The sequence below is a fragment of the Coturnix japonica genome, chromosome 6 (genome assembly GCF_054131305.1).
Source record: "Coturnix japonica strain WE chromosome 6, WE-NBRP24, whole genome shotgun sequence".
NCBI classification, from domain to species: Eukaryota; Metazoa; Chordata; class Aves; order Galliformes; family Phasianidae; genus Coturnix; species Coturnix japonica.
The window spans coordinates 31,938,099-31,958,703 of NC_140668.1; the positions used below are offsets into that span (position 1 = coordinate 31,938,099).

A 20,605-nucleotide genomic window follows, 5' to 3' on the forward strand; every position below is an offset into this window, starting at 1 on the left:
TTGATTAACGTAATGTTTGGTTCTATTAATCAGTTTTGCAACTGATAAATTAAAAACAAATACAGAAGACCAGTTTTACAATAAAGCCAACAAATTTTCATTTATGTATTCATTCTCCATTAAATATTTTCTAGAAGTATGAAGCATAATTTTGCTCCACTTTGTCACCTTCTGAAAATAGAGATGTCACCTCACATATCCAATAAGATTAAAATTTATCTCTAGAATTATCAGCTCCCTATAGACTGAAAACTTCCTTTGCCCACCAGACCAGTCTCTTCAATGCAGCTGTCAATTCCTTCATGTTGCATATGTTCATCAAATGACAAAGCAGCTCTTCACACTGTTAGTCTCTACTCCCATTAATGTCACAATTGCTTGTTTTGTGTATGCACGGGCACATTTGAGAGAGAGAACATATGTGAACGTTAAGACCTGTCTTAAATAAATTTGGATTTATTCCATCAAAAAAATATTCCAGAAGAGCTATAATCATAAGAGAAAATCTTTGAACTGCTCTTTGCTCTACATCAGTGTTTCTCACAGGTGGAATGTAGCCTGCCTAGCAGTCACAGGAGTGCTCAGAGTGGGTTGCAGAACACTGGAAAAGTAGTGCTAGGTGGCAGTGGCTTTGCCCTAGGACTGTGATGTGAGAGCAGACTAAATGTAGTGGCCACAAGCATTTATACCTGTGAGGAACCTGGTAGCTGCTGTCAGAAATTGGCTTTCTGCAGGTCAGAGAGTAATTTGTACACCTACTGCCTGTAATCAAAACCAGTTCCTTTTCCCCTGCCTTAAAGAACAAATGTTATTGTCAATTCAGTCTTACAAGATGTAGACAAACAGGAGCTAAAAAAGTCTAAGGAACACTTTTCTAAATAATAAAACAGTCCAGAAGAGGTGGAGAGAAAACATCTCGGAAAAAAAATTCACATGACTGAATGGAAAGCAGTCAAGTTAAGGTGCAAAACATCCACATCCTCTGTGTATTACCAAAGCTAAAATAGGGTGTCTAAAAACCAAGTCAAATGTTCTTACACCTTAAAACTGTGCTCATAGAAGGCTGGTAAAATTATATTAATTTCAATTTAAATTTAGTAACTTAACTGCCAGGTGTAAGGTTTGAAAGACCCATGTTTTCAAACTGTGATGTCACTTTTAAATTAAAAATAATAAACATTCTCCCTCCATGACTCCTGAAACCTATTTCCTTTATAGAGCCTATAAATTCAAGGATAGAAGGTGTTACAACATCATACCTGCACTTCTGAATCTAAATAATATGAATTGTTCCAGCTCAACACACTTTCTGGAACTTGTTCGTTTAATTTTGAAACCTAAGTCAAGTACTTCACACATCTACACATAGAAGTGACAGACCAAAATTCTTACATCTTTGTTTAGAAGGGTGATGATGCCTTAAGTACTCAGAGTCTTCATAAAAACTCCAAACACGTTTTAATTACAAATGTACACACACTCAAAGGACCTTAAGCAACAACAAGACAAACTCATCATCCTCTCAATAACTGAATATGCTTTGCCCTGTTGGTAATACCTCTGCAATTAACAAATCTTATCACGTAGAACTCCAACCTGCAGAGTACGTTTCAGTAAAGTACAGAAAACAAAACGTCGATACAAAATTTTATAACTACATGTAGAATAGTTAAAAATGAGTTAGCAAATTTTAATGTTCTAAAGGAAGTAAAGCAATGTACCTAAAAATTATACTCTTACCTATAATCTTGTTAAGTTTTCTGTTCTACATCTGTAATTAATTCAAATTCTACTGTGATCATATAACAGCCATATTTCAGAAAAAAAGGCCAAGAACACAACCTTTTCTTAAATTTAAGATATGTTAATAATGCAATCTAAATTAATGGTTCAGCACATATATAAACAACCATAAAATGAACTGCTACTGCACATCATAGAACAAGATATAAAAAAGTATTTCCCAAACAAATTGAAATAAAAAATACACTAAAAACTGCTATGTAGTCTGTATACAACAGTACCTACCAGTTGAGAACTCTGATTTGACTGTACCACCTTAACCTGAGGAGGTTGCACTGTATTTGATACAGAGACTGTGCAAATGTTGTTTGGTTGCCTTATTCCTATTGTCTGCGTTGTGACAATGGAGGAAATACTTCCAGAGGCAGATTGAGGTATAACTTGTGTTAGCTTGGTTGGTTGAAGTGACTGCTGAGACGGCTGTCCTTGCAAAACTGAATGTTGACTATTCAGTAATGATTGTCTCAATGCAGGTAGACTTTTCTATAAACAGAAAAAAAAAGTTTATGAAATATCAAATTTACCAGATTGCCTGAAATAAAATCTTCTGAAATTTGCTGTAAACCTAACTAAAAGGTTATATCTTTCTTTCCAATTGTACAAAATACTTTTGCATGAAAAAGAAAATACACTGAACACATAAGAGGGAAAGCTCAGTTTGTAATTTCAGTAAGCTTTCAATTTGTATTTAGCAACTCTGCAGACACTGACATGCCCTAATCCCGCCATCATGGTAAAATATTATCCTCCTCCCCAAGTCAAGATCATCTAGAACTTGTAGCTTGGGACTCTGGAAGGGCAAAAAATAGAAAGAGAAAAGACAGAAGAGTAAGAACAACCTACTGAATGCTAGAAGTAAGCTGTACCAATTTACTTCTCCTGACATGCCTCCAGTATCTAGAACATGATGATTTAACTGTTGTTCCCCTACAGCAATAGTTGTTTACTGTATTACTACTGATCTAATGTATTCTGACTGCATTAGAAAAGTGTGCTTTAGTATGCTTCATGTTCAGACCAGTTCAACCAAAAAATACAGTTCCAAAAGGCTATACCGTACCTTCACGAATAAACTTTTTACTTTTTAAGTGGTAGTAGTGTTCTTTTGAAGTGCTCTCCCTCAGGCAGCTGTAGAACATGAGTGTTTAACTCAAGCTATAGCCCTTTCTAAACTTCTAATATTTATTTAAAAATTAATGTCTGGTGCCAAGAAAGGACTTCAAAGAAAAGAAACAAGTTAAAACTTGTGTTCAAGCTAAAGTGACTGTAGAATAAGAGCAAGAAAGAAAAAAGGGTTAATGATAACAAAAAAAAAAAAACAAAAAAAAAACACAAAAGCAATGGGAGACAGTTCTGAACAACGGAAGAAAAGAGAAGAAAAAAAAAGGAAATCTTCCCTAAACTGAGAATTTTTAGATAAGAAAAAAAATGCTTTCAAAACAATAGCTGCAGATTTGTTACAGCATAATTAAGCATGGTTTGCACGTGTCTAATCTTGCATAAGGAGCCTATTTTAGGTAATGTAGGAAAAAAAAACATAAGTTAAATTTACCCCTACATTTACTCCTGTAGGATCAATAAATCTGTTTGGAAACTCATTAGAATTTCTAAATGAAAAGTTGCAGACCACAGGCAGAATCAACTTATCAGTTGTTTCCATGGTATTATGCAGTTCAGTTTTTCATCATCACAATTGCACATGAATTCAAAGTTCTTGATATCTCAAAGATTACAATAAACAATATGGAGAACTTGAAGCATTCCACAGACCCTGCAATTCTTCCAGTGGAAACGGTGCAATTTACAGAAATGGACTACACAGAAAGCTTAACACATTTTAACAGTAAAGAAACACTACAGAATAAACAACATATAATTTCTAAACAAAGCTGTAACAACTTTTATAAACAAATCTGGTTAATAAATTGTTCTAGTTCAAGGCTACTCAAGCAATAAGCTCCAGATCAGCTCTGGACCACACAAAGATCTTGCTTAAACCTAATCCAAGGTTTCAAACAGCAGATCCCCCTCTTTCTTACCATTCTCTCAGCCTGCTGGGTGCAGCTAACTGGGGTACATAGGCAAGGCTCCCAGTCAGGAAGGGAATAAGCAGCACCTGGCTGGCCTGACAGAGGTGAGTATTGCATAAGTTTCAGCTGAGCAGATTTCAGCAGAAACCCTCACCACAAAGTAAGTGTTGACTAGTCCTGCTTTAAACAGGTGAAATTAATTCCACTTAAAAAACACTCTCTAAAACTCAAAGTACTAACATTTCCATTGAAATAAGTTTATCTAAACAATATTCACATTACCTTAAGGAAAGGTACAAGATATGGCTGAGGAGATGATTTGAGTTCTGATTGAAGGCGGCCTGTAAATTCTTCTGGATCAATCTTTGCATCCTTGGAGAAAAAAAGAAAAAAGGAGGAAAAAAAAAAAACCAGCAATCAAAAACTGTCAACAATTCAGTTCTGTTGTTTGGTTGTTTTTTCAGATAATGAGAACAAATTCATATATGTTAAAATGTCCACACGTGGTATACATATATATACCAGAACAACCTCCACTAAATAAATATCTTTCATATACATGTGCTCCATTATTACAAGATACACTAAGTAGCTATCTTTGTTTAGTTACTGTTTCTTAGTTCCACAGAAAACTTAGAATGAGTTTTTACTGGAACCATAGAATCTTATTGCCTAATCATTCCTACCTAAAATGTTTTAAGAGTTGTTTAAACTATACAGGTTTCTGTCAATGAATTCAAAGAAATAGGTATCAACTACTTTCAAGTGCAAATTCTTTGAAGATTGATACCATGTAAGAAGCCTGACCATTTGTCCAACTCCAAAGTAGCACCCATTCGCAGTGCATTTATACAACTCTGAATTATCTGGTGCACCGAAGACTACTCTAGTTAACCTTTATTCCAAGCTCAAGGATTCTGTTCAGGTGAAAGACAGCTTTTCCTCTAGAAATTCACTCACAGTTAAGGCTCCATGCAGGGGCATCTACCTGGAGAACTGCTCAGACTCTGTAGATGAGCACAGTACTTTTCCTTCAGTTCTTGAAACTCTCAATCACATTGTGCAGATTTCTACATTCATATTGTGGTTAAAACATTAATCAGCTATTTACTTTTCAGAAAAGGTCATGAAACCTCTGAATCCTCAAGGAAAAAATCTTTCTTTTTTTATTTTTAACCTAAACTTTCCACACAGACCAAAGAATTATCTATCAAAACAAGATTTTTGATTAATCCATACTAAATATTCTGTTGAATTTCCCCTTTCAGAACATAAAAGAAAGTCTACCTTATCAGATTTTTGAAATACACAGAATAACAGAGTATCTGCATTTAGATGAAGCTCAACTCCTTTCCCTATATTACAGCAGCAGTTTTCAGCATACGTTACTCATGCATAAATGAATTTAATGGATAATTAACATTAGTGAAAGGTAATTAAATATTTACCAACAAATCCTGAACCAGAGCTTTCACATTGCGGGACGTTTCTGGAGAAGGTGAATTCTGAGAAGCAAGCTTTATAAGAGTAGCTAAGAAGTTTTTGCATTTTTTCACATTCTCTTGCATTTCCTGCAAAAGCCAAAGAAAATTAAAATCAGACACATGCTATTTTCCAAGTATGATCATTGTAAATTCCTATCACCATAAATAGAGAAAATGATTAAATTGTTCCAATTCAAGCAGGAGATACTGCATGTGTAACAGTAGCTATATTACTATTGCTGTTAGTTACCTGGCATTTTCTTTGTTTCTTATTTAACTGGACATTATATTTCATAATGACTAACAGAAGTCAGTGTAAGAAATATTACCTATCTTACAGTCTGATTTGATAGAAGTAACTACAAATGCAAGAACTAACATAAAAATTTGTTGGAGATGCATTCTCCTTTGGAATGCACAGTGTAAAGCATTCCCTAAATTACCCTAATTTGTTAAAATATTGATTCAGTATGTTCTTATACAAAGCAGCAACAATAAAATCAAATTAGAAATCATTCAAATTCTATCACATCCAATGTTTTTCAACAACATAAGATCAGATTCTCTTATTTTTCAAGATATTTTTATACGTCATAATTTGGTCCTAGGACTCTGCAAACCAGAAATATTGTACTCCAGCTTAACCATAGATTTTCACTTATTTATGAATATATGGCAAGATGGAGCAAACCAGCCACAGTTGTTCTCCACTCTCAGAATTTGCATCCCACTTAGTTGAAATGAGTGGAAGGGTTTCTGTTTTGTAACATAATTGTTTCATCACAGGAAGTAGGCTTGTATGAAATTTTCCACTTCTGAATAGATCTGAGCAGTTCACAAATAAGATACTATAAATAATTCTAAGAAAACTAAGTGACTAATATTTTAATACTTACCTGTGATACAACTGTAGTTCCAGGTACAGGAGAGCTTGGTATGACTTGGGGCTGTGCTGGCACTTGTGCTGTTGTATGAGGTGGAAGCGGGAGCCGAGGCTGACTCTGGTTTTGTGCTGCAGCTTGGGTTTGTCCACCAGTAATTACTGCAGACTGTTGAGATGTTGGTGTTCCCGTTGATATTGTAGTCTTGAATAAATTTTGAGCATTTGTTGTAGCTACTGACACCTATGAGTATTTTATGTTGGAAAACAGATCATTCTTTTAAATCTTTCACCCAACCACAAAGTTCTTAGAAGCCTGACAAGAAGATTTATTTCAAGTACACCTTCACTGACAAAATAAAAACATTAACTTATTTATTATAACACTAATTTTGTTATCATTTAACCACAAAAATCAACATACAGTTAAAAATGAGTTGTTAATACCCAGTCCTTTAAGATGATTGCTATTATATTGATATTATTTCTTTTATTCAACTTTTTGTAGATTTGTCCCTTAACATAAACAAGACAATTCCCAGTGATCTGTTGTCATGTCATCAGGTTTACAATGCTCTATACCACAGTTACAGCTTAGATCCAGATTACACAAACACATAACACAGTTTCACAACCTAATTTGAGCCCAAGGGCTGCATATGTGCTTTAGCCTTTGCAAACAGACTTTGCAAACTGTCTTTAGCATAGCTGGGCCATATGTAAAGATCCTGCTGCACTCTCCTCAATCTCAGAAAGCTGGAAAGTTTATCAGACTGAACAGGGGACCACGTACACACATGCTCAGTCCAGTTCAGCACTGGCATGATCTGACTAAATATGCCACCCTTCCCAGTGCCAAAAAGTATCAAACAGACACACCAAATGGCACTGCAGAAACCGGAGAGCTCAGCCAGGTGGCATAGCAGGCTGCTACTAGGACTTCTTGATCCAACCTACCTGCAGAGTTTTGGCACAGACACAGAACAAGCTGACCCAGGCACCTGCACTGCGATGCATGGTGTACACTGTTGCATTGGTGACCACGCAGCCACAGACACCACAGCTCTCGACAGGGGACAAACCTAGTGCTATGTGTCCATCACTGAAATAATGCTAATGAGCCCAACTCATTTTTTACTTTAAAAAAGAAAAAAATATTGAAATTCTACTACTCATTGTTTCCTATTAGCTAGGAAACAACACCAAATAAAATATAGGCTATCATCCAACACCAGCATAAGACAGTCAGTCAATCATTCCATAACTGATTTTTATGCTCATGATAAAATTAAAGAGATTAACATTTCTCATTAAAATTCACATTAGGAAAATGAAATTACTATAAACAAAAACTTCTTCCTCCATCTTTTGCTTTTTATATTCTCAGTACTTACTGTGGTATGTGAAAGAATAGAACCTCCTGGCAGAGTCGCAGCTGGAGCACTAACAGGTGTCGCAGTTGCCTGAACAACTTTGGCTTGCACTGGAAGTCCAAGGCGGACAGTAGATGTGGCTACAGAAGTTGGTTGCTAATAAAGGAAAAATAAACAATTTATTAATTATATGTAGTACTTACACGTAATTATTCATCAGCACATGAGTTTCTAATTGGCAGGACCACATACTGGTTCTTCTTATGTACACTTTTTCTATGAATTTTTCTCAAAGAAAATTAAGACTGGAAGAAAGTTTAGGGAGCAAAAAAATATTTATTTTCCAGGCGATACAGATGCATCATGTATTTTGTGTTTCCTAAATATTTAAATTTAATGTTTAAGAGGCTTTTCCACTGCGCCTGTGAATTAACATGCAAAGAAAACAGGACATGAATGAATACTCCACTACAGATCTCCACAGGGACACTTGAGAATACTTCAGATAGCAAACCAAAGAATCTGGTGGGTAAAGGTACGTAAATTTTGGCCCTAAGGTTAGATTCTATTCCTGCCTCAATGGCACAATGTTTGTGCTGCTGCACAGTTATTCTATTGCATGCAAATACAGATAACCTAATGTGAATACTCCTATGCCATACACTTAGGAGTGTGCAACTCGAAAAGTGGAGTGTTAGTGACTCGGTATTGTCATGGCTGCAACTGGGGACAATGAAATCAAAACACAAAAAGTTAAACATAGTATTTAATTGTTCACTTAATAACTTTATTTTCTACTTATAAAAAGAGGCTAATAATCCCCTTGACTGTATTGTTGAGAATGTTATTGCAAGGGTAAGCACTGCAAAAGAAACTCTGTTTAGTTATTACTACCTACTTCAAAAAGATGTTTAGAAACTAAGCAGCAAATGAGCCTGAAGCAATCCACTGAACAGCTGAGGAAGAAAATGGCACATAATTCTGCATACAAGGTTGGTGAATCTACACATTTGAGGAATTAAGAAAAATAGTAACATGATAATGTAGTATAAAGCACACACACATGGGACCCACTACTACATCGCCCAGGAAGTCAGCATTTCCTAATCTTTGCAAGCTTAATTTTAATTCTACTAATGTTTGGGAGTAGGCATGATACTTTAAGAAGTTGAAAAATTATAAGTTAACACTATGAAGGGTAAACAGCAGAATGCATAGAAGGAAGATGGTTCTGTGGTTGAAGCACAGCCAAGACATCGGCATTTCAACCTACCTGCCCTGCTAACACAGATGTCTTTTCCAGAATACTGTATGAGAGGAACCAGCCTCAAAACTGCCTATACAAAAATACTGTGGGATAGCTAATTTGATAATAGAGTTAATGCACTTCAGGAAACAACAAAAATTTCTCAATTTGCTAACAAATTACTTAGGAGAAGTAAAACAAGCATTTATCGGGAAAACAGGAGGATGTGACACACAGGAAAAATAAATACACAAACCAGAAAAAATATGTCAAAATAGTAAAACAAGAGAATTACAAATACAGTCAAAGTGTATCGTCAGAACTATCTCAGACTTGATAGGCTCAGCTTTAGGGAGAAGAGCTTCTCAAACATCAACAGTTTGAGAACTTATGATGGCAATGGCCAAGCTGCTGCTTAACACTGCTCTCCTCTGTATGATGCTCACTTCTTTCTTCTTGCTGTCCAGAAGCACTTTAATTTTGTAACTAAATTCAAATAATTTCAATTGAAAAATTCATGCTTCTCCTTTTAGGTTATGAAAAAAAAAGCCAACAGGATATTACAGTCCTGAAAACCAGCAAACAAGTATGTGTCACATCAGAAGCATGAAAAGCCATCAACTGCTCGAATGAGAAGTGTAGATAAAAAAAGAAGCTCACCAGAGAAAAACTAGATGGCAGCACCTACCCATTTTTCATAATTTTACAAGCACAGGCTTCCAAACAAGATACGGAGGCAGAAGTGTAAAACAAATTAAATATAATAATTCCAGAAATCTTCATCTCTGAAGTATACGGCGATGCGAGTCAACTTGTGCTTTTTTGATCTACTTATAATAGAAGACTCCAGAACAATTTTTTTTCTAAGATAACTGAAGTTTCATCAAATAACAGCTCATTCTTTAAGCATTCTGTTTTAAGGCCGTACAACATGTACAGTTTTGCCAATGTTAATGATTTAATATGCAGGAAAAAAAAATAATATTTATCAAAAACAAAAGGAACTAAATCAAATGTGTAGGAAAAAAAAAAAAAGCAAATCATGCACTGTTATTTCAAACCAATATTCACTATCAATTTATTATTTTGTTAAATGTTCTTTTCAAACAAGCATTATCAGTGAGAAAGTACTCACAGTGTAACTTCTTAAATCAACAAAAGTTCATAATAATCCTTCCTAAGAGTAAGTTCTTCCTGATAGAACATGGAACATTTTAAAAAGATAAGATTCTGTTGGCTACACGGAGAAGAGGAATTGTATTCCTAAACTGAAAAATGTTTTGTTCTTCTATATCTGAATATTTGGACATATAATCTCCCTTAAAAAAAAAATAAAAAAAAAAAAAGTGTAGTTAGTTGTAGTGAACACCCCTCTCATGGTCATCTACAACCTTATTAATGATCTAAACTGAAATTATTTTAATGTACAATTGTACATATTTAAGCTTTTCTTTAATATTTTACTAAAAGAAACCACACACGCAAATTTAGAAGATCACTGAAATATTACACATACCTTCATATTACAGGTACTTCTCTCTACAGCTGATTTCTCTGCACTATGCTGTTATTTTCAAATGCTGATTCTTCACCCCAAGTCCAGGCCACTACTTCTGATTGCCCATCAAACATTGCACATTCTTTTGTGATGCTCCCATACTCTACGGCCTTTAAGCTCTGCATTAAACTAATCAGAATTGAGGCCTCTCCCACAAGGTACTTGCTTATCTGCTTCATCCGTTCCCAGAATTTTAACAGAAATTTTAACTGTAATCAGAAGAAGTAACCTGAATAGGAAAGCCAAGCACCCCAAAGGCAAGAAAACTAAATTTCAGTTTGCAGTACAGCAGTAATTGTAGAAGTGGTGTGCCTGGTCTAGATGATGCTTTTATCTTTGTGCATTTATCACACAGAGACTGTAACTCGCTGCACAGTTGAAGAGGTTACTGTAGGATGAATGGGAATTTGCATGTCTCAATTTTCCTGAACTTTTCTGTTTGACACTGCAATCACAATACATACTTTTCTACACAGGGAGGAAAATATTCTTATATGGAGATACTTGAGCTCTGACCCTTCAGCAAGGCAACACGCGCTTGTTTTTTAATCAAAGGAAAGAGTTATACTAAGCTCATATGCTAAATCCTGAGGGAAGTTAAACTACGCTTTCTTCTGCTACTCCTACAGAAAGTTGGCTCTTCCTCATAGACCGTCCTGGACATAAGCACAGCTGCTGAAGTCACGGGAATTTTCCCTCCCAAACAACTTAATCTATTGATTAAGTCAATTCAATTTAAGAACACTTAAAACATTTATTTATTTTCCCCACTTTTTTTTTTTTTTTTTTTTTTTTTAGAGGCACACAGGTCTCTCAAAGAAGATGAATCCTGACTGGCTACAATATCATGACTCAAATCCCACCACCTTAAAAATACCCAAACTATTGTATGCTGTGAGGCATTTACCATTCCTAGGGCTTTGCCAGCCCCTATTCTCAAGCTGTTAATTAACACCAATACGTATAAAGAGATATCTATCATGCTCTGCAGGTTATCTAGCTGGTCAGAATCCTGTAGAAAAATAACTACATCATCCTAATAGTAGAACTACCTCCATCAGATTTTTAGCATCTCTGCCACCACATGAACATGCAGCATCCTCAGAGCTTAATTTTCAGAAAAACCCAACAAGTCAGATTACACTATTTCCACAATCTTAACAGCTTCACATAACTCGAGAACACCTGCCCGAGGCCAATGTGATCAACTCCCAACATCAGTTGTGCACACATAAAATTCCAATCTTACAATAAAGATTGAACACATGCAGCCAATTTAATTCTGAATGCTAGCCACAGCAATTGAAGTTGCACAAAAACTTACAGTATGAAACCAAAGCAACTAAACCTAAGTCATTTTAACAGACTGAGGTCATATTCTTGGTGCAGTCCCACCCATGATCTGTTATGCATTTATACTATACGCTCATCTCAGAATCCATTCCTAGAGTGTGTGCTATGTAAAAAGTGGAGCATTTATTTTAAAAGCAAACAAACAAAACAAGAAAGCAAACAACCAATGACAGACATACAAACTAAATAATGAACATTGTCCAGACTTTTTTTGGTGTCAAATTAGTTACAAAAAAACAACTGGAAATCAATATAGGCTTGTCGCTGTGTTTATTTTCCTGACATCTCACACTTATCTCTGAAGGATTTTTACAAATCTTCTTACCCTTCCAGATATCACGAATTTAGATATTAACCAGCTGCCTTTCCTGCAGAGTTCTTTTACAATATTCCATCTAATACTGTGCTTACCCTTTTTGCTGACAGCATTAAGTTTATCAGATGTTTCCAGGCTTTTGTGTTCTTCTTGAGATACATTCTTTTGAACTACACATTACTCCTATTACATTCACATCTAAAACTCGCATTTTACTTGGCTGCTCTATGGTTTAGATTACCTCATTTTCAATTATACAATTCTATTCTGGCTTCCTTCTCTTCTGAAAAGTTTATCACTGTTTTTAGTTTTTGACTAAACAATCTTTTAAACTACAAACAGGGTGTAAAACACAAAGCATATAATGGGATAGCAATCAAATATTAACACAGGAAAACACACATTCAAGATACTTCAAGCAAGCTACACAAGAATCAGTCGAAAATTATAAAGGTATATTTTTCACCCCATTTCATTTAGGGTTATCTATCTCTTCTATAAACAAAGAACTTAGGCAAAACTTCCTTTCACTCTGTCAGTAATTATCACAGCACAACAGCCCTACACATCTGAAGGCACTTGCCTCTACATCTTAGTAAGACAGTTAAGCAGTGGCCATACATAGTCTGAAGCTGAACAGCATCCTTACAGAATTTTAAACCAAAAAAGTATACAAAGTAATTGAAAATAAATAAATACACAAACTCCACACTCTCCACTGAAACAGTCTGGGGTAGAAAAGCACAGTATCCTGTCAATCCATATTAAAATAGAGTAAAATGTAGTCAAAACACAGACAAAACTTTAAGTGCAGACCAATCACATCCAGAAGTGAATCAAAGGAATCAAATCCTTCTTCCAAATAAAGTGTACTACAGAAATTTAAGTACTGTGAATTCTGGCACAGAAAGTGCTTTGCTTTTTCTTTTCTAATTTCTAGTAAAATCTAGTGATCACATAAATCCATTCACTGTGCTGGAATATCACAGTGACTCACAGAGGGAACAATGTCATTTACTAAGTCAATGGCACACATTCCAAACCAATTTCTGTCTTCGAGAAACATGTTTGTCAAAGAACTGATAATGTATGAGATGAGATGACAGAGGAGAATGAAACACACACACAAAAGCAAGGTGAAACCAAGCCAGACATACCTGAGTTGTTGTTAGACGAAAAACTGGGCCGCCTGTGGGCACTGAAAGTCGAGGCGAAATGCTGGTAGGACCTTGTCCCTGTGTCTGTACTTGAGCCTGCATTTGTGCCTGGGCTAGAGCCTGCTGAGGCACCATCACAAGTTGTCCAGCATCTGTGCGCACCAAGACCATACCTAGTGAGAATAAAGTGACAACAACTGTAAAGAATAACATGACAAATCATAAAGAATTGCATTTTTCATAAGAATCATAAAGAATCACATATTTCATAAAGAACTATGAAATACAGAATAAAATCAACAATAGCATTGTCCCGTTTGGAGAATTAAAGTTGAAATAAATAGTCATTAAAGTAAACTCTAACAACGGTCTAGTTGCTGAGAACAACATTTAGTTTGAACATACCAGGGACAATGACAAGAAAGCTCTACTAAAACAACAGCATTAGGGAATGTGTAGATGCAAATATTAAGCCAGACACATTCCTGAGTATACAATATTTGAGATCTAGTTAATGTTTCAGCACTGACACATTAATTTATTTGGCACCTACCATCACTGTACCAGGAGGTTTGGGCGTGAAGAAAAAACACTGTCACACCCAGAGACCCAACGCAACTAGGAGCATGGGGATCTAAGGAAAATCCCAAGGAATTGTTCTAAATGAACACAGTACTTTCTGGATGTAAATGAAAATACTTTTGTTTTCTCATAATACACTTCACAAATAAAAGCCTCTCTACACATCCAGACTTTCCCTTATTGTAACTGTCCTGCTTTTCCATTATCAGCAGGTCAAAAAGGAGCTTCCAATGGCTCAGCTGGCCCCTAGGTCACCTGGATCTTTACGCTTAATTCAAGATCACTACAAGCACATAATGTGCTTTTTCTAGATCAGTCAGAACTAAGAAGCCATTATCCAGATACGTTATTTAAAAAGAATTTCCAAGTTAGTCTCCGAATACATTCCAATCTAACTTAGATGCAAGTAGGATACATGATACTGTCAAGAAGGAACAGGTCTTTCAGGGTCTAGGAAATCTCTTTCAGTCTGTTAATAACAGAGCCAGGAGACATTGTTCCTGCAACTTGTCTATATGTGTAGATTTCTTCATGCACATTTGATAACTTTGCAATGGAAAATAAAGAAGGTAAAAACGTATACTCACTTCTAAGTATCAGCTTCCCAGAAACAAACAAACAAACAACCTCGGTAAATAGATTTTGAAACATATTGAGCACTATTATATCCAGCAAGTAACCAAATTCAGAAGCAGTCTTTACATTTATTTCAGTCTCTGACACAGAACCACAGAGCCCAGTCTCATGATGAACACAACTGAATTGCAGCTGCAATAGAAGCCCTCACTCACCAGCTCACAAAAATCACAAACAGAAAACACATTTCTGCCACTATGAACGGAAGAGCTGTGGGAACTGAGCTGTAACGCCAAAAGCACACAGAGCTACTGTGAGGATCTCATCCAAAGGATACATCACATCTCCCTCAAAGCCTGATGAAGTTTTAAAAGAAGAGTTCAACAACAGATCTTAAAACAGGAACTTTCTGGGTGCATCAGCCCTTCTGGCACCAGACCTAATGGTCTGTAGAAACCCCACAGGCAGATGCTGCATTGGATATCTGCTGTTCTGGACAAACCAATATTAATACACTGCCCCAATGTGCAGAACAGACACCATTCCTCTGAGTGTCATTAACCTAATAGAAAAATCCTTATAGGATAAAGCCTAGCACATATTAAAAAAAAAAAAAAAAACACGTTCTATTGGCATTACACCAATTCACATCTGTCTTGTTAATTACTTTTCCAACCTTGTAAAATTCAATCTGAATTTTTAAAAAAATTAATAAATGAACAGAATGTACAAATTAATTGCAACAGGAGCCACATGGTTTCAATAAAAGTTGCAGATATAACTGCTTCTACAGACACAAAGATGTTCGTGCAGCAATTTTATATTTTAATCCAGCTTTAAGGACTTGAAAACTATTTTGCAGCACGTAGGAAGTGATCAGATCCTCGGAACTGAGTTAAACATGGAGATTAATTTTTCCTTATTGTCAGCCACGAAAAGATCCAACTCATAAGCCAGTATGAAGTGCTAGAACTGGTTATTATATGCTTAATATAGTAATACTTGCTAAAATAAACTCATTCTAAACTTCTGCATTAGGCAGAAGATCACAGTACAGGAGTTTCAATATCAGTTAATAATGATGTACAAACTTAAGAGTAATTAATCAAAAATAACAGTGTATTTTCTGAATTACTCTCATCCTTAGAACATGCTATCCTCCCGTTAATGCAATTTAATGGATTCCAAGCTATCTAGTAATAAAATTAAATTCAAGTGAAACATTTTCCACACTATTGTTTCCAGAACTGCCTCTAAACCTCTGACAAGATTGCTTTCAAGGGCTCCGTTTTCCCCTTCTGTTTAAAAACTACATAGTGGAACAAAGGCAATAAGCCGCAGAAACTGTATAGAAAGTCATGGTACAGTTTCTCACATGAATTTAGTATTAATCAAGCATATTAAAAATGTGAAATCAATCGCTAAAGCCACCAACATAGTGGGAATATAGCCAGACATTTTTAAACTAACCCCTTTGAGTTAGTCACGACTCCGGGAAACCTCTGAGCTTTATCCAGTTGGGACACCAGAATTTGGAGTTCCATAAACTACAGTTAAATACACAGCTACAGAAAAATTTATCTTAGCTAACAAAAAACAGCTATTAAAAGAAACATGGCAAAAGAAATTGATTATTTGAGGTTACATCAGCATCTCCAGGTAGTGTCACACTGCTAACCTCGATAGAAAAAAGAGGGGAAAAAAAAGTTTACATACCAATTCATCTCCCGGACCTGTAACAAACTTAGCAACTTTTTGCAACACTGTAATCTAAGCACAAACTGAGACCCTGGGAATGTTCAGGTAAAGTGGTACCTGGTACCGGGATGGGGAGATGCTGCTTTGATTCACCAGCTAAACTTGTAACTTTACAAAACAACACCAAGAAAATAAAAGGAGAACAAGCAGGACATGGGGAATTCTTCGTGGTTGGAAACAAAATCCAGTGATGGCAAGGCTGTGAGTACGCAGTAAGGGGCAACACAGTCACGCACCCCAAAAGGACAAACTTCACATTAAATCAGACTGTGTAGTGTGGATACAGTCACCTGGTGCCCATCAGAAGGTGCTCACTGAAAACGAAAACTTTTCTCCATATCAAGAGATTGCAGAACGCTTCAAGAGAGACGTGATTCCTGGTTAACACACTCCAGATTGTTCTGGTGCACAGCTGTTTTTACACCGTTACAAAATAACTTACCGTGACCACCATTCTCCCAACGAGAGGAAACAAGTACTCGCCAAACAAGAGGCACAACTACTCTGCACCAACAGCAAAGTGCCCTAAGCCAACTACAACCTCGCTCATGCCGGACAGTCGGCCAGAACTCGCCCTCAGACGGGTGCTCGTCCTTTAGCTCTCAACACGCCGAGCAGCGGGAAAACGCGAACTTTGAAAACCTCCGTCAGAGAAAGGCCGAGCAGAGCCGAGCGCCCGCCCCGCCCGCCCCACTTACCGGGCGGGATGGTGAAGCCCGGCGGCAGCTGGATGGTGGTCTGCTGAGGCGGCCTGACGATCAGCTGCGGGGCCACCAGCCTCGGGGCGGCACCCAGGGCGGGCCGCGGCGACAGCGCCTGCGAAGCGGCTGGGAGGGCAGCGGCCGGCTTGGAGACGCCCGCGGGTTTGGCGGCCGAGCCCGGTCCCGGCGGGGTAGCGGCGGGCGCGGGGCTGGCGGAGTTGCCGAGTGCGTTTACTGCGGGCTGCGGGCCGTGCGCGGGCTTGGGCTGCGCCGCGCCGCCTTCCCTGCCGGCCGGGCTCTGCCGACCGCTGACCGGCGGCACCGCCGCCGCCCGAGCCCTGGCGCCCTCCCCGTTGGGCGCCGCCTCGCCGGGGAGCGGAGCGGGATCGGCGGAGTCGGCTCCCTCCGTCGCCGCCGCCCGCCCGCCGCCCTCCGCCCCGCTCCCCTCCGCGGCCTCGTTGCGCGGCTGCGGCTCCGCGGCGGGCGGGCTGCGGCCGGGACTGGGGCTGCCCGCGTCCCGGGAGCCGGTGCCGGCGGCCACATGGTTGTTGACAGGCGGGGCGGGCGGGGGCGCGGCGGGCTGCGACGGGGTCGGGGCGGCGGGGCTGCCGCCGAGCAGAGCCGCTCCATGTGATTGCTGCACACTACTACTGTTTACACTCACTCCCCGCCCCGCCGCCGCCGCCGCTACCGCCGCCGCTGCCGCCGGGGGGGACGGGGACGGGAGCGGCCCCGGGGCGGGGGCTCGGCTCTCCGCGGCTCCGGGACGGCCCGCCGCAGCCTCCTCCGCCCCGGTAGCGGGGGGGGGCGCGGGGTGCCCCCGCTGCTGCCGGACGGGGCTGCCGCCCCCCGCCAGGCTGCCCTGGCGCTGCTGCTGCGGCTGCTGCTGGGACGGGGCGGAGGTCCTGGGCTGGGGCGCCTCGGCCGAGCCCCGGCCGCCGGCCAGCTGCGATTCCAGGGAGCCCACCAGGTCGCTGACCGCCTTCTCGTCCACCTCCTCGGAGAAGAGCAGCATCTCTTCCAGGGGGTCCGAGGCGCCCGCCGCCATCTTGCGCTGAGGTGGGAGCCGGCCGCGCAGCGCGCAGGCGCGCCGGCCTGTGTCGCGCGCGGGGCACCCTGGGAGGGGCCGCGTCCCTCCTCCCCTCGCCGTGGGGCGGGCGGAGTGTCGGACTGTGGGACTGTCGGTGTGTCGGACTGTCGGACTGTCGGTGTGTCGGTGTGTCGGTGTGGGCGCTTTGGGGCTCGATTTTCGGCACGGTTGCTGAGATGCTCAGGGTCCCGCTGCTCCCGGCCGGCAGTGCGGGCAGGGCCTGCCGACCTGCGTGGGAGCGTCGGGCAGCAGCGCTACGGCGGTGCGGGATTTCTGACGCCTGGCACAGCCTGCCCAGCCGGCTCGGAGCGCTGTGTGTTTGCACGCTGCGAAATGAAGCGCCGTGCCATCGAGATACCTGGAGCTCGCAAAGCTGCCAGGACCGTGTGCTTCGCCTTCAAGTCGTTTCTCATGTGAACAGCCCCAGGCAGCAGGCGGTGCTGAGCGGGAGCTGCAGGCGGGCGGCCAGAAGGCTCCGCTGCACAACGCAGGCTTGTTCTCCTAGGCAGCATCGTGCTCCCGAAGCTGTCAGTCCCGATACAGGCAGGCTGCCGTGTCTGCTTAAAGCTCTCGTGTCCTAAACTCCTGCGTTTCACTGTCAGTGGGAGGCTTGTAAACCACCAGACAGCTCTGCATCCTCACAGCGGCTGCCCTCATGCTGTTCCCTCACCATCCCTTACTGGAAATGTGAGGCGGTTCATTCTGTTTGTAGCAATTTTGTCATTGCTTTTCTATACGCGCTTTTTCCATCACTGCTTTCCAGGAGGAAAACTGTAGCCCCAACCTGTAATTTGTTTGACAAATGACAGAGCAGTTTCTTTGATGGGACCTGCAGAGAAAGTGATTTTGCCCACATCGCTTTCCACGATTCATTACACCCTTTCTTGCACACAAGCGATAACCACCGTGTATTTTCCAAGCTGACAGCAGAGAACAGCTTGGATTCCTGCAGCTGTCTGCTGACCTACCATAGCATGGATGTCTGCAGAGCTGGATGCCTTTGGTCTGCTACGCGGTGGCCTGAAATGATGACTCACTTTACGATGTTTTCAGGATTCTCCTCCAAACTGAAAGATGCAGAGCAGTGAATGACCATCCTGAGCACAGTGAACTCGTAGGAAAGAGTGTCGGTCTCACTGTACCCACACAGCTGGTAACCCACTTTCAAACTCCAATTCACACTGTATGATCTGGCTGGAGTCACGAGGCTGAGCTGCCCATCACTTGTTAACGTCCAGGTGACGCATTTTTGTTCAGGGGAGTTTCTTTCCAGGTTCTATTCATGCTTTTAGGAACAGGTTGATGATAAATGAAAATAAACCACATCTAAAACGCATTAAGAATATCCAAACAAGGTCGTGTCTCTTTAATTAGGGAAGTTCAAATGTCTCCTGAAGTTAAACCAGCATTCAATATGAGAATTGGTGGCATCAGGAGGTGTTCAGGATGTACAAATGGGGAACTGTGCAGTGAGTGCATGTAAAGCACAGTAGTACAGTGAAAAACAGGAGCCAGGAAAGAGCACCGAGGAAAAGTACACATCAACATTTGCTCAATCAATGAATATTGCTTCTGTGGAATACGACAGGTGAGATTTGGACTTCCAACAAGTGTCGCTATCTGGGAATTTACTTATAGCACTGTCACTTCCTTTGCACTTGCACAAAAATAAAGAATATTAACTTGGGTTTGCAAGACATCCAAATCTATCCAGTGTTACTTTGTTCAGAGTCCCATGTTTTACTTATTTTTTGATTAAAAGATTCCATGCTTCCTTCACCCACCAGGACCCAACCTGCACTTTGTTTGCATGCTGCTGTCTCCAGTTTGTATAAACCAATGTCATGTTGGACACGTGATCCCCCAACTAGTCCTGACTGTGACAGTGTTTCAGTGTACATTTTTCTACTGCACTACACCATAAAACTTGTGTCTCCATAAAAGCAGCCTAGAGGAAAGCTTTATTGCTACATCACTTCTGAAGATAAAAAGTAAATCTTTCAGCTGGAAGGAGAAAATTACAAGTCATGATTTATATTACAGCTTTCAAAACGTCAGAAATGACCTGATTTAATTACAGTTTTAAAGTAAATCTGAGGATGAATAATCTGTAATACATGAATTCGGTCACATATCCTCCCATTCACCCCTTCTTAACGTAGCCACTTTACACATATAAACACACAATATTGAAGTACAATAGAATGTTTTCTTTAATAAAATACCATCTACTCTGATAGACATCGGACTTCTCACAAGAAAGCAACACGAACTTTGCTTACACTCCCTAAACTCCGCCCATACCTGAAGGTGGTTAATCTCCTTCAGTAAGAAGGCAGGAAAAATGTAATACACACAATGTGACCCTCTAGATGGCTATCAGGCTCTACATCTCCTCCAGAAGACACTGTTACTTCAACACAGTGAGCAGCAGCTCCAGGCCATCCTCTAGTGATCAGCAAGATTCTCTCTTGCCTTGTAAGCTATCATGAGAAAGGTACCTTTATCTATCTTATTAAACACTTTACACAGAGCAGTTACAGACACCGATTTCAGCAGCTGCCTCCCACTGACCTGACATGGGCACACACCTCTTGCATACTCCGCAACATCCTCAGAATACGTTCTTGTAATATCTGCAGGGAATTAAGACCTTCCATGACTTTACAGTCAGTTCCACCTTGACATAAAGTTTTCA

General features: G+C 40.0%; 1 protein-coding gene across 9 annotated transcripts in view; it reads right to left on the minus strand.

Moving 5' to 3' along the window:
- The window catches only part of LOC107319318 (transcription initiation factor TFIID subunit 4-like), a 121,415-nt gene extending 103,550 nt beyond the window's left edge, over positions 1-17,865 (minus strand). For 8 of the 9 annotated variants that reach the window (XR_014947782.1, XM_085551827.1, XM_015874042.3 and 5 more), the window contains exons 1-7: positions 16,815-17,865; positions 13,201-13,373; positions 7,592-7,726; positions 6,214-6,441; positions 5,282-5,404; positions 4,116-4,205; positions 2,029-2,286 (exon numbers count right to left, since the gene is read on the minus strand). Coding sequence is in view for 8 of the 9 variants with exons in the window: in XM_085551827.1 (XP_085407953.1) it covers positions 2,029-2,286; positions 4,116-4,205; positions 5,282-5,404; positions 6,214-6,441; positions 7,592-7,726; positions 13,201-13,373; positions 16,815-17,865 (2,058 nt within the window). In the remaining variant the exon portion in view is untranslated. Of the gene's footprint in view, positions 1-2,028; positions 2,287-4,115; positions 4,206-5,281; positions 5,405-6,213; positions 6,442-7,591; positions 7,727-13,200; positions 13,374-16,558; positions 16,741-16,814 lie in introns of those variants that run through there. The other variant, XM_085551833.1, reaches the window with a different exon arrangement.
- Between the last annotated feature and the right edge of the window lie 2,740 nt (positions 17,866-20,605).